This window comes from Protopterus annectens, chromosome 3.part1 (genome assembly GCF_019279795.1).
Source record: "Protopterus annectens isolate FY-2018-M chromosome 3.part1, PAN1.0, whole genome shotgun sequence".
NCBI lineage: Eukaryota > Metazoa > Chordata > Ceratodontiformes > Protopteridae > Protopterus > Protopterus annectens.
In genome coordinates this window covers 1345926830-1345944830 of record NC_056732.1, presented here as the reverse complement: position 1 = coordinate 1345944830, position 18001 = coordinate 1345926830, and the positions used below count along the sequence as shown (strand labels likewise).

The following is an 18001-nucleotide window of genomic DNA, read 5'->3' as shown; positions in this document are numbered from 1 at the left end:
GTCCATTCCTGAGTTACCTGACATTAGAGTTGTAAAGTTCTTTTGTTCTTGTGTATACATGGTTAGATGGGTAATACAGTGGTGCTGTCAGCTTTCATACATCAGTTCCCTGTATATACATCCTTAAATACAGTGGCTGCATTCTGTCCATTCATCCCATAATGTATCTTCCATCCTTGCTGCTATCTCATCAGCATTTAATTAACATGTATATCACATTTTCACTCCACATTGTTTCACTGAGGCTTTATGCCCCCTATCACATCATTATCAGCATATCCATTATTATGTATGTGTGTAACTACATGACTGACATTTACACTAATTACATTTTATCAGTCTTGCAGGTTTCATGTTAGAAATGCTTCTTATATACTTTGTCACATTTGACTGTGAGATATGAGTACACTTTAAACATCTCCCCTCTCCAACATTACCACATCATTATAACATATTGTTGTGTACTAATTCCACATTTCACTTCCCCTCATTCTGGATTGTTTCCCTGTACCTGCCCTTAAGTATGTCTGGGCTACAGTGCATGTTTGTATCTGAGCATTGCCTACCCTTCCACACCATCTGTGCAGATGGCTCTTAGCTATCTCTCCTTCAGCGTTCTCCTATCTGAGCACTGTCTGCCTTCCCATACCAGCCATGCAGATTGCTCTTACCTATCTCCCCTTAAGCATGCTGCTATCTAAGCATTGCTTATCCTCCCATACCAGCCATGCAAATGGCTCTTAGCTATCTCCTCTTCAGTGTGCTCATATCTGAGCATCACCTACCCTTCCATACCACCCATGCAGATGGCTCTTAGCTATCTCCCCTTCAGTCTGCTCATATCTGAGCATTGCCTACCCTCCCATACCACCCACGCAGATGGCCCTTAGATAACTCCCTTCAGCATGCTTGTATCTAAGCATCACCTACCCTCCCATGCCATCCATGCAGATGGTTGTTAGCTAACTCCCCTTCAGTCTGCTTGTATCTAAGCATTGCCTACCCTCCCATACCATCCATGCAAATGGCTGTTACCTAACTCCCCTTCAGTGTGCTCATATCTGAGCATCGCCCACCCTCTCATACCACCCACACAGATGGCTCTTAGCTAACTACCTTCAGCGTGCTTGTATCTAAGCATCGCCTACCCTCCCATACCATCCATGCAGATGCTTGTTAGCTAACTCCCCATCAGTGTGCTCATATCTGAGCATTGCCTGCCCTCCCATACCAGCCATGCAAATGGCTCTTACCTGTCTCCCCTTTAATTGTTATTCTGACTCCCAGCAAGGCACTCTGACTCAAGGCTGACAGTAATAACATGGATGTCTGAAACCATGCACTTTCAGGACTTGTAGAACATGATCTACAGTGAGCTTCTGCACTCCTAATTTATGTACAGAGCTTAAAGCCTTAAACTGATGCACATTCATTGGAAGGTGGTTTATAAAAAACATAAGGTGCATGTCATCACTCAGGCTCCATATGGGTGTTAAACTGGACAAAAGATGAAACTGATCTTCTAATCTGTCTCAAAGGATGAGTGGAACCTAATCTGCCAAGCAGTAAACTGGAAAGCTGAGAATGTACAACTAAAAGTGAGAGAACCTTGAGTCTATCCTTATGTGTTTTCCAAGTTTTCTAAGCTTAGGATGAATAAAACTCTTTAATGAGTTAATTAAAGGAAAGTTAAATGTGTTATTATATGTACTTAGTATGTATTTAGTTTTCTTTTTTAATATATTCAAACCCTCACCATAAAAGTGCATTCCCCTCTGAGAGTAACTTTAATGTGCGGTAGTTAAGAGCAGCATTTCTGGTAACTACTCTCATCTATCACTTCTTTTACAAAAGGAACACATCACTGCAAGGGTCTAATAACAGATACCCACATGCACATGCACACACTTAAAAGATGTGCCCCACGCAGTCATAAAGCGGTACTCAGATGAGTACACAGTATGCATGTCTATAGTCTTAATTGTCAAGAAGCGAACTTCATGACATCGGTTAATATACTGTGAGTGTCCAATGCTGTTTACTCAGGTGGGGCCCCGTGACTCAGTCAGTTATTATTCTCTTCACTAAAACTGATGTGCAAACCAGAGTTGTTTAATTATAGTAGTGTGGCCCTGACTTTGTAAATGGTATTGTGAATTCCCTGCCAAGATTAATGCTGCTGAGGGCCTCAGTGATTCTTCTGATTAGGCAGGAGATTCCTAATTTTCTTTATATTGTTGGTCATCCTCATTATTGTATATATGATAGAGATTTGTGACTTCTTTATTCCTGGAATGATATCCTAAAACTAATTCATTATGTTGGAACTACCAATTCTATTAATCTGGTTGGGGCCTCATTTTTCAGTTCATTGAATCATTTAATGTTTTTACCCACCCCCCCAGAATTATCCCGTCATCTCTTTAAGCCTAATTGTGGTACTCTGATCTTGTTGATGCCAATATCACTTATCTCTTATTTCTGGGGTATGATTGACTTCTTTAATCCTGCTATGCTAATTCTGTTAATTTGCCCCAAAGGGTCTCCTAATTTTGCTGTATATGCCCATAGGACCAGCGCCCAAGCAGAAAGTACTAAATGGTCAAAATTATCAAAGGGCATGTATTGTTAAATTTGGCAAACAGGCTGGTGCATTTAAACAGATTATTGACAGGAATTGGAATATTATTACTAGCGATGACAACATTAATGAACGACTGGGGACAAAGCCTTTGTTTGTATACAAAACTGATAATAATATTAAGAGAATATTTGAAGTGAGATCTCATAGGAATAACACATATATGTATATAGACAAGCAAGGGACCACTAAATGTGGACACTGTAACCAGTGTAGTAATATCATAGACAAGGACAGTGTTGTACTTAGTAATATTCTAAGAAGTAAGATTAGGTTTAGTAAAGGGAACTGTCAAACACAGCATTTGATATATTTGGCATTATGTTCCTCCTGTCAACATTTCTATGTGGGTAAAACTGACAGGAGATTAAAGGAGAGAATTTATGACCATTTGTACTGCATAAGAAAGAAGGACAACAATAATGCTTTGTTTAGACATTTAAACAATAGTCCGGATTGTATAGGTTTTAAGTTTGGTATTTTGGAAGTAATTAAACAGAATCCCAGGGGTTAAGGCACAAGTCTCAGAAAAGGAAACTAGATGGCAAATAAGGTTAAATGCAACGGTACCTCCAGGCCTGAATGATTGCATACCCACTAAGCCCCTTATAAGAGATTAGGTCTTATTTAGTATATTGTATGTTTTATGTGTTATGTTTTATAGACAGTTAAGTATTATATTTATTTAGTATAGAGTATATTGATGCTATATAGTTACTGTTATATGCAATAAGAAGTAGTGCATATACATGCAATAAAAGTGTTATATAAAACTTTACACTTATTAAGTAATAGGAAGGCATCAAATAGAAGTATGAATTTTGCACAAGTTTTTTATAAAAAAATTTTTTTAACAATATAGATAGCAGGTTTTAAATATGTAATTGGACATGTGTTAATAAATGATGTAATGTTGGATATTTTAAAATAGAAATTATGACAATATAATTATCAACATTATTATATGTATATTGGATATGAATATGTTCAAGGAAGTGATGCAAGCATCAGATAAAATAACTGTGACTTTAAGGTAATAACAATTTTTAATTGATTAATTGTGATTTTTGGCGGTTTTTCTGGTATAAATACAAGTGTTTCAAACTAATTAAATGTTCTGATGAAGTCTACGACTGAGTAGATGAAAGCGCTTAACTTGCTGTTTTTTATGTGAAATAATAAAAATATATTTGGATCGTGACTGCTTCACTAGAACTTTATTCGGGTTCGTTTTGGATACTGCTTTTGTGGAGAGTTCTAGTGTCATTTTGTCATTTTGCTGTATTGTTGGAGGTCATGGATTCCATGGGGGAGATATCTACAAGCTTGTCACCTGTAAAACGAGAAGAGCTGGATAAAATTCAATCGGAGCTGGTAATTATTAGGGGCGAAATTACCAGGTTACTAGAACTGATGACGCCTAGTAACATCCAACATCCAAAGAAGAAACCCACAGCGGGGTTTGACGAGATGACGTCACCACGCTCGGAGGTTGAGGAAGACAGCGTGGATGCAATACCAAATGGCCAGCGGGTAACGGAAGAATTTCCAACTCTTCAAACGGGTTGCAGACGGAATTACAAGCGTGTGGAAGGTGAACGGAGCCAGTATTCGGGGTCCGATAAGGAAGAAAATACATCCGAAGAATTTTTTCTATTTTCGGGCGCAAAACCGAAAAGGAAACCGCCAAACAGGACTTATTCTACAGTTGCCAGTAGAATGCAGGGGTCCGAACAACAACAGGACTCCAGGGACACTCAAAAACAAAGTAAGGAAGCCAATTTAGCGGGCATATCACAATATAATAACATTGACAATTTTTTAAAGACCACATTTGAGTTTGGGACATTGAATAAACAGAATGTAAGGGATGGAACACCACGTGAGTCCAGCCCTAGTTTAAAAGATACAATTTATACTTTTGGTAAAAAGCTTACGCAAATTAAGGCATTACAGGTTGATAATTCATATTTGCGCAAATGTATAAGTAGTAATATTGTACCTATGGGCTTACGTTTTTTTAAACAGCCCATAGGTGTTGAGATGAACGATGAAAATATCCAGGTGTGTAATAAAATGTTCGATAGTTTTGGCATGCAGTTCATGGAGTTCATAATTATGTGTAATGACAATAAGATCAGCAAATTACTGCAGGATGTAGAAAAAATGAACATTGAAATTACACATGATTTAATATTTCCTCAATGGGAACAATTGTATAATAAACAGTATAGATATGCAGAAAATAGCAGTAAAAGAATATTTGATAGGAAATGCAAGAAATTTATACGGGATACTGACCAGTACGCCAATTTTAAGGCATATAGATGGAATTTTAGAAGTGAAAATGAATATACAAAAAGAAATAAATTAAACACTGGGAGGCCAGACACATTTGAGGAGAGGGGTTATAGCAATGATTTTTTAGAGGAAGATCTTGGAAACAGGGGGAATTACAGAAGCGAAGGGAATCAAAGGAATTACAGGGGGAACCATCACTGGAGGAGATAGGAAATAGAGCAATAGAAAATAATATGGAAGCTGAAGGGATACAAAGACAAGGTATAGTTAATATATGGAATGATTTTAAGATATATAACTATACTTCCACTATTATAAGTAAGGAACATTTCCTAGTATTTTCCAAGGGTATGAAATTCATACCACAGGGACAATTTGACTTTGTGGATGCATTAGTGGAATTGAAGTTGTATACTAGGAAGCTTAATTTGGGCCTATTCTTTCAGGAAAAGATTAGAGCAGATGTAGTCCCTACAGCTTTAAAGAAAAAAAGTAAATTTATTCCCCCAATGCACAATACTATAGCAACATTTGAGAAAGTTGTAAGTAAGCAAGTATATCAGCTTAAGAATAAGAGTTTCAAAGAAGGAAATTCATGTTATTGGAGAAATATGCTTGATAAAATATTGGAGCAGCTGCATGCAGCAAATATTAAGATCTTAATACCTGACAAAGGTGGTGGAATTGTATTAATGGAAATATCTAGATACAATGAAAAAATATTTGAAATTTTGAATAATGCAGAACAATATGAGAGGTCGTCCTTGAATCAGGTTAATATTTCATACAGACGTATAGATTTGTATTTAGAAGAGTACTTATTGGATGAAAGAATAGATCAGACACTGTATGACTTTTTGAAGGTACAATACCCCCTGTTGGCCACTATTAATGGCATACCCAAAGTACATAAAGATCTAGCTGATCCACCACTCAGGCCAATAATTGCAGGTACCTACAGCAAAACCTTCCCATATGGGAAGGTTATTGACCAATGGTTAAAGAATATATATACGAATATTAACCATATTATCAAGGACTCTTGGGAGTTCCTAGGTAAATTTACACAAAATATATGGAATTCAGAACTTATCTTTGCCACAGTAGACATTAAGGACTTATTTTCATGTATACCCAAAGAGGATGGAATAAATAGATTCATGAAGAGTGTTAACCATTATAGCAAGATGGGTGAAGATAAAAAAGAACTCATCAATGAATTTATTAACATAGTATTGGACAATAATTTTATATATTTTGATGGGGAATATTACAAGCAGAATAATGGAGTGGCAATGGGGGCGGCTTGTGCCCCCATTTTTGCCAATCTTGTACTGTTAGATTGGGAAAGTGAGTTTGTGTTGAACTCGCCCTGGTATAAATATATGACATTATATGTCCGATATCTGGATGATATTTTTATTCTATGGAATGGCAAGAATGATGAATTTATTCAATTTGTAGACTATATAAATAGTACAACAAATTATTTAAGATTTACACATAATTTTGACTACAAGGGTATCAATTTCCTGGATTCATATATATTTTCAGATGGAAAACAATTCCAGTCCAAAATATTTAGAAAGGAAACATTTTGTAATAGCTACCTTAATTATAGTAGTAACCACCCGTATGCACAGAAGAAAAGCATTATTAAAGGACAATCTATCAGAGTGGCTAGGATGACCACAGTAAAGGATGATTTTCTTGAAGAGATGAATTTTTTGAAAAAATTATTCTTGGATAGAGGGTATCCTGAAACCTTAGTACATGATGTCACTAATTATATTATCAAAGAGTGGGGAAAGAAATATACACCGGTCTTGGGAATAGGACCAGCGCCCAAGCAGAAAGTACTAAATGGTCAAAATTATCAAAGGGCATGTATTGTTAAATTTGGCAAACAGGCTGGTGCATTTAAACAGATTATTGACAGGAATTGGAATATTATTACTAGCGATGACAACATTAATGAACGACTGGGGACAAAGCCTTTGTTTGTATACAAAACTGATAATAATATTAAGAGAATATTTGAAGTGAGATCTCATAGGAATAACACATATATGTATATAGACAAGCAAGGGACCACTAAATGTGGACACTGTAACCAGTGTAGTAATATCATAGACAAGGACAGTGTTGTACTTAGTAATATTCTAAGAAGTAAGATTAGGTTTAGTAAAGGGAACTGTCAAACACAGCATTTGATATATTTGGCATTATGTTCCTCCTGTCAACATTTCTATGTGGGTAAAACTGACAGGAGATTAAAGGAGAGAATTTATGACCATTTGTACTGCATAAGAAAGAAGGACAACAATAATGCTTTGTTTAGACATTTAAACAATAGTCCGGATTGTATAGGTTTTAAGTTTGGTATTTTGGAAGTAATTAAACAGAATCCCAGGGGAGGAGACATTAAGGCACAAGTCTCAGAAAAGGAAACTAGATGGCAAATAAGGTTAAATGCAATGGTACCTCCAGGCCTGAATGATTGCATACCCACTAAGCCCCTTATAAGAGATTAGGTCTTATTTAGTATATTGTATGTTTTATGTGTTATGTTTTATAGACAGTTAAGTATTATATTTATTTAGTATAGAGTATATTGATGCTATATAGTTACTGTTATATGCAATAAGAAGTAGTGCATATACATGCAATAAAAGTGTTATATAAAACTTTACACTTATTAAGTAATAGGAAGGCATCAAATAGAAGTATGAATTTTGCACAAGTTTTTTATAAAAAAATTTTTTTAACAATATAGATAGCAGGTTTTAAATATGTAATTGGACATGTGTTAATAAATGATGTAATGTTGGATATTTTAAAATAGAAATTATGGCAATATAATTATCAACATTATTATATGTATATTGGATATGAATATGTTCAAGGAAGTGATGCAAGCATCAGATAAAATAACTGTGACTTTAAGGTAATAACAATTTTTAATTGATTAATTGTGATTTTTGGCGGTTTTTCTGGTATAAATACAAGCGTTTTAAACTAATTAAATGTTCTGATGAAGTCTACGACTGAGTAGATGAAAGCGCTTAACTTGCTGTTTTTTATGTGAAATAATAAAAATATATTTGGATCGTGACTGCTTCACTAGAACTTTATTCGGGTTCGTTTTGGATACTGCTTTTGTGGAGAGTTCTAGTGTCATTTTGTCATTTTGCGGTACTCTGATCTTGTTGATGCCAATATCACTTATCTCTTATTTCTGGGGTATGATTGACTTCTTTAATCCTGCTATGCTAATTCTGTTAATTTGCCCCAAAGGGTCTCCTAATTTTGCTGTATATGCCCATACTATTAATTCTGCTAGGGATGCCCTAAGACTATAAAGATGGGTCTGCAGTCCAGTCATGTAATTGATTAGGGAATTCACTAGCCTGAACAATACTTGACTATAAGATCCACTAGAAGCATTATTTAACCATAGCCTCCAGAGACCCTTTGTGCCAAGTGACTAGAGGACTGTATCTGTCATTCCTCTGCACAAGACGGGGCATCAATGGACCAAGGTAACTATTGACCCATACGTCTGATTAGTCTCACTTGTAAAGCCATAGAAAGAATTGGCATGGAGAAGATAAACAATGACATAGGAAACCTTCAAAAATGGGATTCAACCCAGTTTGGTTTTGTCAAGAGCAGGTCATGCATACTTACTCTGGACAAGGGCTAATCAGTGCAAACTGCCTACCTTGACATGGCCAAAGCAGTTAACCCAATACCTTACTTGGGCACTCTAGACAAACTCAAAAAATTAGGTACAGAACCTAATGCTTCCTCTGGATATCCAGCTGACTCAGAAAGATAACCCAAGAAGTTAGTATAGGGCAATCTTACCTCCACAAAGAGACCAGTCATTAGCAGAGTCCTTCAAGGGTCAGTGCTAGTGCCACACATTTTTGGCATCTATCTCTCTGACGTTAAGGCCAACATCAAGGGTCTTTGGCTGATCAAGTTTGCAGATGGCTGAAAACTAGTCACAGTCACAGAATTTACTAAAGACACAAATACCCTCTAAGATGGCCTGGTGCAGACTAATAACTGGTACCAGTGCTACAATCTAAAACTCAAAGCCAAGAAATGCATAACAGTATCCTTTGGGAACTCAGCTACCTCTGGAAATTGCCTCACTGATAATATACCTCTAAGAGTAGATGCAGCGATCAGGGATTTGGAACCGTATGTAGACAGTAACCTGAACTTTGACCATCATGCGTTTGTTATAGTACTGAAATCATTCAATGTTGCTCAGCTTATGAAGAAGAGAATGGTATCTAGGTCCAGGATGTCATTCTTCCAGCCTTCATCAGACTGGTTAGCACAATGGTTAAGGTATTTGCCTCGCATGCACAAAGTACAAAGTTCGATACTGATCTCCGGCCAGTCCCTCTCTGTGCTTCTGTGGGGATCTTTCCCTAGGACATGGAAAATGACTGAAGAGAAAGTACAACAAATTACTCAGGCTGTACTACCTCAAGACAAGAAGAGCAGGAAATAGGCCTAGATGAAGAAGAAGAATGGCATGCCTCTAAACAGCATGTGTGAGGACAACAGAACAATCATCTTGCACAATATCACTTCAGAATGTACCTGACCAGTCATATTCAACAAGTGAGGCGTCCACAATGGTTCCTCACAAAAAAAGAATATAAACAAGATGTCCTGTATAAACAGTCTCAAAGCTCTATTCCTGTACTCTGTCTCCTGCAGACTGCTGAAAGGCACACTACGCCTGGTCTATGAAGCATCCCGTGATTCTGCTCTGATGGACTTACTGCATATCCACAAAACAGCTAGCATTAGAATTACTTGACCTATGCACCTAAACTTCATCTACAACATAAATAAGACATGTTGGAGGGGCAGGTATGTGTCTCAGAGACTACCCCTTCTCAGGCTTTCCATCCATGAGAAGCAGAGTTCTTTCATAACCCAATTCAAGTGTAATTTGAACCAACAGATAAGGAATCAGAAATTTTCCCCATGTCTGGCATTTATGTCTGTAGTAGACAAAGGCTTGACCACCTATGCACAAACGTACATATTCCCCCTAAAATAACCATGAATGAGCAACATTTTTGAGTAGATTCAATGTGTTGCTTGCTATCTGAATATTTTTGGCTAATATGCTGTACATTTTATCCATGCTCTATAATTTTAGTTCATAAATATTATCAGTATGAGGTGGATGGCAAACTGTTTGTACCACTGAACATGCAGAATGTTGTCTGCTCACTTGTTAAAACCTTGGTTATTCTATGCATGCATAACTACATGAATTATTTTCAGCTGTGGTGTGTCAGTGGTGCAACAGGCAGCACACATACCTTTGATGCTGGAAAACCAAAGGGCTGTGGGTTCTGTTTCCACTCCAGGTGACCAGATTGTTGACACTTTACTGCAGCATTAGGAGGGTGTTACACTCCTGAGTGTGTCATTCTTCAGATAGGATAATAAACTGAGACCCCATCTGCTTGTGTTGGTGGTAACTCGGGTAGATGTAAAAGATCCCGTGGAACCTATCAAAAGTAGTAGGAAAAGTTCCTAATGCCCTGGCTAAATTTTCTCTGTGGTAGAAATACCACCTTGGGGTCCCCCTGAAAAGATGCCACTAGCCTAGCGGGATTAACCCTGTCAACAATAGATAAATAAATACATAATCAAAAAATACACATATGATGAAGTGCATAACAGGTAGTGGAGTGCATCATGTTGTGACTGGTCTTTTGCAGTGATTGGGATGGGCCTTTGTAGTACCATGTATGAGTGAAAGTGATGCTGGTGTGAGCTGACTTGGTTATATTGGTGTGGAGCAGAAGGCAATAACAACACTGCAACTACAAATAAGTCTCAGAGTGTCCTTCTTGACAGAAAAGCTTGTTTATATGTGTGAAGATATGTGAAGGCTGCCAGCCAGGCTAGATAGAATTTTGTAGATAATTCTATGTCATTGTAAATATGAATATAATCCACAGGCTTGTCTTCTTAAAATGTAAAGAAAACTGTGCTAAATGTTGAACTTCAAAAATGTAAACACAGTGCACTCTGCTGGAAAAAACTGATAAGTCAAGCATTGTATGACTGATCTCAGAGCTTGGAGACAAGATGTCTAGGCTAAGACGTTCCTTCTATTGTTTTATGACCAGAGTTAATTACTAGATTTTACATATATAATATATTTAATTGCTATGGCCTCCTGCAAGTGTACATTACAAAATGAAATGTAAATTCTGAGTTTCTGTTAGCCTGGGAAACCAGGGAAGTGTCAAAAAATGATGTAATCTAAAGTGAGTCAGCAGTGATGTATTATCAATTTGAGGGATCTCAGAGAGAAAGAGAGAGCATTTTGGATGTTGTGTGAAGAACATCACTTACCAGTTTTCTGCCTTTGCTCTATATGTAAGTTTATTTAGAACTGTGATTGTTCTTAGAGTTAGATAGGAATTTAGTCAGATTTAGTCTAGGTGTTTTCTATATTTATGTCAGACTATTCTACAATATTATTTTAAGCATTTTCCTGTGATTTTTGAACTGTTGACTAGCACTGTCTTGAAGTGAGGAGATTTGTCTTGTGTTTTTGTTATTTATTATTAAATATTTTTAAACCTTTCAACTCTGGCAGTTTTGTGTAGAGATATTTTAAGCTCTAGAGTACATTGCATGTATATAGTGATACTGTACAAAGCCACTCCAATAAGCCTTAAATGTTGTGGTCACACTAACTGGATAATAATGTTGCACAGTAATAATTGGACACCCTTTGGTAAGGGCCTTATTGGTAGCTGATAAATAGGGATTCTGGTGGCAGTGGATTACTACATTATAGCCTGGACAGAAGCGGCACAGCTAATGAACCTGTGCCAGCCTTCCCCAGGAGTGTCTGTATAGTTGTATATAAATCATATCTGAAAGTGTGTGTGTGTGTGTGTGTGTGTGTGTGTGTGTGTGTGTTTGTGTCAGCTACTTGGGCAGGGACATGAAGCACTGGTAGGACAGAGGGAGTGCTGGGTGGACTTGGCTTGGAATCCTGGCTAAGGACTCCACTCTATAGGTGTGCCAGTGGGGAGTCTTATTGGGGATCTGGAGAGAAAGGGAGAAACCAGCCCCAGATTGACTGTGATCTATGTGTGCTCTTAAGGGAAATTGTACTTTACTGTATGTGTACTTCTTATCCCTCACAATGTGGAAGCCCCTTACTTCTGCTAGTGGTGAGTATTGAGGCTCCTTGATTACTGGGCCAGTGCGCGGCTGTCACAATCTGAGACTTACCTAATGTAAGGAGATGAGCATAGGGATGAAGAAGAAAACGATTACTGGAAGTAGACAGGATGTGAAGAGCTTGACTGGGAAGGAGTGGAAGATGTGAGTCCTGACTTTAGAGTAACAGTGTAAGAGCATGATTCTGGATTTAGTGATGGGGTGGAAATGTCATTGTATTCTGTTAGCAGTCACTACTAACAGGTTGCCATGTGTAACAAGCTGAGTGACTCTCGAAATGCTAACACTGTCTGTGTTATCATGAATTTTTGCAGTTGTAATATTCACAGCTGTATTTGAATGTTACATAAGCTGTACAAGAGCAACTAACTGGTTAGAATTGATGACTCACATCTCTTGGTTCTCTTGTACCTTCAGTGAGGAGCCCATATGTCCTGCATGTGTATATGTGGATTTTCAACAAGTGCTCTCATTTGCTCCCTTATGCAAAAAAAAAAAAAAAAAAAAAGCCAAGTGATATGGAAATTGCCTTTAGGTGTAAATGCATTGTGTCAGTTTATCTATGGTGTGCCTTCTGTGAATTTCTGTCACCCTATGCAGGATTATTGATAGCCAAGATAGGCTCTATCAACACGATCACCCTAATAGAATTAAGTAGACATCAAAGGTTGAGTGAATGAATAAATTAATTAATAAATTATTGAAATGCATGAATTATCCAAAATGGTTATGCTGAATGCTTATGTTGATCTTCTTGGATGAATGCTACATAACTAACATTGCTTCTTACTGAAATGGAAATACGTAAGATGCACATATAAATAACTTGTATTTGACTGGAATGTATAGGTATGTTTGCTAGTGGTATAATTTCACAGAATCATCTTTCCTGCTGTACTTGCTTGGAATCATGTCTTTAAACTAGTCACATAATGAGCTATGTAAGGCAATTCTGAATCACATATAAAATCCCTCATCCCTTTGGGGATGGTGCATGTGTGTGTGTGTGTGTGTGGGGGGGGTGAGGTGTGTGTAGCTTATGTGTAGTCTGTCACCTGTGCTTTAAACAAGTCACAGTACCTAAGCATCACAATAAGTAATGGAAAAGACCCATCGCTACACTCACACCTGTAGGTTAAATACAAACAAGTCATCTTCTACAGGTTTCTAGCCTGTACTACCATTACATTTACAATTCTGCATGTATACTTCTGCTGCTTATTTCACATTGCAACCAGTCTGCAAGCCCAGAAGTGTTTCGAATGTTTGTATCAATATTCCTAGTTGTATACATTGCATTACATGTGGGGGTTGGCTATGCATTTCTAGTAACGTTCTTTTTTTGATTTCAGGATGAGTCAGTAAGTCTGAAGGTCTCACACACCAATACACACACACACACACACACACACACACACACACACACACACACACACACACACACACTACCACCACATAATTCTGGTGTGTGAGAGACAGGCATACATCTCAACCTCTTAGCACAAGAAAACTGGGGAAAGTCTAAAACAGTGTGTGTGTGTGTGTGTGTGTGTGGGGGGGGGGGGATAAAAGTCCAAAAATAGGGACGGATTTTAATATCACTCTTAAGAAGTTGCAAAAATATGGAATTTGTGTTAGTATGCATTTTTCTGATATCTAGTCTGAAACTTAAATGTGTGTGTCATTATTTAGTGACTTCAGTCCTCAGAGATTTGTTAGAAAAATGCACATTTTGTGAGGAACAGGCCAAAAATATAAAGGCAAAAAATGGCCTTTCTGCTAAATCTGGACATTTGAGATGTACAGAGACAGATCCAACAAGGTCTGAGCAGTTGACTACTACCCAGTAGATCACAATTCAGGTATGACTCATGGAAATAAGTACTTTACGTATTTTATGGGAAAAGAGGAAGAAAAAAGTATCAATCCGGTGAGTCAGCACTTCAGCAAATACATATGCACTTATACAATACAAGCTCTCTCACAAAACGCACCGGTGAATCATACCTCTCGGTTGCCCTGATTTTCGCAGAATCTACAGAATTTGCCTCTGTTTCTCCAAAAATTGTTTTTTTTGGGGGGGGAGGGAGGGGTGAGTCGTTGGCAAATTACTGAGGACTGAAGTCAGAACATCTTCTGAAGTCACAAAATAACGGCAGAAATTTGAGTTTTAAACTTTATATATCCTTTATAAAATTCATTCTAATACCAAACCTGCTGTTCTATCAAATTTATAAGTTTGTAAGAGCAAAATTTAAAATCTGTACCTATTTTGGGGGGTTTTGTCCTCCCATTATTCATGGCTTTGTCCAGATTTCGAGGTTGAGATGTATGCGGTGATTACATTATGCATATGTATGTATATAGACACACACACACACACACGTAAACAAAATCTTTCTTGCAGAAATTAACTTGAGAATTTGTAACTCAGTGACGATTGGGAGAAAAGTCACAAGTCATTCGTTTACTTTTTGAAAGGGTTACTTCTTTTCCCGAGGCTGATTTAACTACACTACAGTATTTTAAGTAAACTGATTATTAACCACAGAATCCACTTTCTTTTAACATCACTACAGGAAATGAACCAGCAAGTTTTGCAGCTAGCATTGCCTTCGAGATCATGGATCGTTGCTTAGAAGAGTTTGTTGTACACCACTTTATTGTTTCAGTTTCCCTTTTGGCAAATACATGAATTGCTGCTGAAAAATAAGTGATGGAGAAGAAGGGCTATGAATTATCATAATATCACTACTAGCAGATTCATCAAACTATTTTACAGATAATTGCATGGCAAAGTCGTTCTACTAATTATTGGTTCTAAACTTTCTAGGCATTTGGTAAGGTTTCTTGATGGATGTTGTTTCATTCCAAATGAGGTGTTGGGTATCTAATAATACCAGACCCATTTCTCGTAACATTGTCATTATTTCTTACAGGCTGAATCAGGAAATCAACAGACCACACCAGATCAAAAACAGGTTGCAAGCTCCGGAGGAACCAGCGAATCACCTCGACATGTGTTTTCTTTCTCTTGGTTAAACGCACTTAAAGAATGAGGGGTTGAGAGTTTGTCTATTCTTACAGGACATCCGAGGTGTGAATCAAAGCAGATGCAAGGGAAAGTGGAAGGGAGGATGTCCATGCGAAGCACTCTGATGAAGACTTTCTTTTATTTAGATTTTTTTAAACTGCAACATACAAATACACTTCTTTTGGATTAATTTAAATGATTTACAGTCAACACGGTCTATGAAAATGGTAATGATATTAAAGAGAATGTGATTGAAAATGACTTTGAATGAATCTTTCCAACATTTTTACAGTTACATATCTGTCATCTATGCATCCGTTTATATGTATCACGCCCCTAGATGGTAAGAAATTATGAAAATAAACATTGTAGGTGATAAAGTAGTATAGCCAACTACCTATACGGAACTACTGTGCGGTATAAAGAATTGCAGGTAACATTTTTCCAAAGTTGGTAATATATATACCCACAAGAAAATGTGAAGCAAACATCACTTTGGAGGTTTTATTAAAAATATAAACGTTCTTTTAAACAACAAAATTGGCTAGCACTGAAAATACATTTATTATGCCAATGTTGGTAAGGTAAAGTGAATGCTAAGTAGCATACAGTAGTATTTTGTTTCAAGAGAACACATCCCTCTTTTTGTCAAGTGCACGTCATAAAATAAAATACTGATATTTGTAAAACCAGTGTGTCACATGTCCTTTAACTTGAATGTATTTTTTTTTTAATTTTACAATTTCGAATCGTGTAGCAACGTACTTGTCCACTGAATCCAGGAAAGTGTTGTAGTGAGGAGTGCCCTGTTTAACTTTCAAGGACACAAAGAGGCACAAGTTACTGATCTGTGGCACTGAAATTTTTCAGAGGGATGGCCTCTCTAATATGTGTAAAACCTCTCTCTCTGTCTTTCTCCCTCTATATATATGTATTAAGCTATATAAAAATAAAAACGTGATATAAGAGCAGCACTATGGTACATTATACTTCATGTTTTCTATGTGAGTTAGGTGAAAATATCTTTGGCTGTAGGCTATTTTCCAATAATATCCATTAACTTTCTGTTGCTGTTTGCTTGTTGTGCTAACTGTTCTGCCCTTGCCATTTCTAAAACTTCTCTAAGGAGATGGAAAGTCAAGTCCAGAGAAATTGGTGGCTCTTCAGCACGTTTCCCGCGCTCCATAACTCCTTTTTCTTGGTCTACATAGATGTTTTCGGCATGGTTCAATGAGCCAACTTTTTCTTGAATAAGTGGTCGTGAGGCTTGAAATGCCTGTAGTCTGGAAAGTGCGCCTGCAGGGCTTTGGGGAAAATTCCCAGAAACGAAGGATGGTGAATTCTTATTGAGATTGCCAAGTCCAAAGAAATATTCCTCCCCCATTCGGACTAAGAAAGATAACTGCTGTTGCAGCTCTGATTGCATATCAGTGCTTGTTTGACCCGATATGGGAGTCTTGATGGCCTTGCAGTCTTTACATGGTAGGAAAACGAGCAACATGATACCGATGAAGAACAACAGCTGGAATCTCATCTTCCCTGTAAATCTGAAGAAATTGAAACATATTGTTTACAAACACGTGTTTCATTACATCTTGCCAGTTTCAACTAACTAGACTGGTTTGGTTAATACGCTACTGAAAACACAGCACTAGGCAGCTGTCTCAGGTACTGAACATTTGCACTCCATTAAGTAGCTGCCCAAGGTACTGAATATTTGAACGCATATATTTTTACAGCACTGGGCTGGGGTAGAGGACATTAGAGAACTTTTGAAGCACTTAATTTTTGATTGCTGATAATGCACAGACTATTACAAATGATTACAAATTACAAAATAAAGCAAATTACAGAAAAAGAAAATGAACGAATAAAAAATATTACAGATGTGCAACAGTGGGATAGACGTTAAAGATATTTTCATAACTAAAAATTTGCTCAGCAAATTAATGTAAAAGTTAAACATTAGAAATAATCAAATTGTCTCCACGATTTACTTTGCATTTCTTTGTTACAATAACAATATAATTTATCAATCATCGTTACCTTCATCGTTACATCCTTCTCTCCTCTGAGCACAAAACACGTTTTATATTCTGTTAAAAACTATACTGAAGTCACATTTAGTCTCGCTGCAAAAACTGACTTTTCTAAACTGCTTATATGTCACGCAAAATAACTGTTACAAATAAAAGCATAAGTTGAGTTCATACTTAAAGAATCTCAAATGAAACTTTCAACAGATGTTTCTGTCATTCCTACCTGGCCAGCAGGTGGTCAGTTGAAATGTGGCCCTTGAATACAGCAGCGGCGGTTTGGCTTCTCCCCAACAGCTGTTTCCTAGTGCGATCTACTGAAGACTTAAGACTTGGGTACGGATTTCTTCCAGGAAAGACTGAAAGCCGGGTTTTTATAGCTCCAAACGACTCTGGATGTCACGCACCTCTGCCTAATGAGCTGACGCTGGTGCACGCTTGCTCTTGCGTGCCTGCAGAGCTGAATAAATCATGAACCAAGAGCAGTGGGTTGCACCTTGCCAACTGCAAGGGGAAAAAGTGTACGACCAATTATTTGAAATAGGCATTTATCTCATCAGCAATGACGCGAAGTCATGCGTAATGCAGAACGAGCTATTCATTTAGGTCTCATTGACAAAACAGGAATATATGAATGAAATTCCATAAGTGAGCCAAGCGGCGCAAGTGAGTTTCAACTATGGATAGGTAAGCAGAGAAAAGTTTCAAATAACTGAAACAGCAAGCCTTGGCTTTGAA

At 37.3% G+C, this 18001-nt stretch overlaps 2 protein-coding genes across 3 annotated transcripts in view; one reads left to right on the top strand and one right to left on the bottom strand.

The window, feature by feature from the left end:
• TRIM55 (tripartite motif containing 55) overlaps window positions 1-15481 on the top strand; it is a 1312971-nt gene extending 1297490 nt beyond the window's left edge. For both annotated transcript variants that reach the window (XM_044067375.1, XM_044067376.1), the window contains one exon: window positions 15133-15481. In XM_044067375.1, the coding sequence (XP_043923310.1) occupies window positions 15133-15252 (120 nt within the window). In that variant the 3' untranslated portion in view covers window positions 15253-15481. The remainder of the gene's footprint in view (window positions 1-15132) is intronic.
• Window positions 15482-15717: 236 nt separating this feature from the next.
• On the bottom strand, window positions 15718-17723 carry CRH (corticotropin releasing hormone). The gene is made up of 2 exons (XM_044067377.1): window positions 17490-17723; window positions 15718-16774 (listed from the first exon to the last, which is right to left on the bottom strand). Exon 2 carries the CDS (start codon window positions 16759-16761, stop codon window positions 16264-16266), a length of 498 nt encoding a protein of 165 aa, XP_043923312.1. The 5' UTR covers window positions 16762-16774; window positions 17490-17723; the 3' UTR covers window positions 15718-16263.
• Between the last annotated feature and the right edge of the window lie 278 nt (window positions 17724-18001).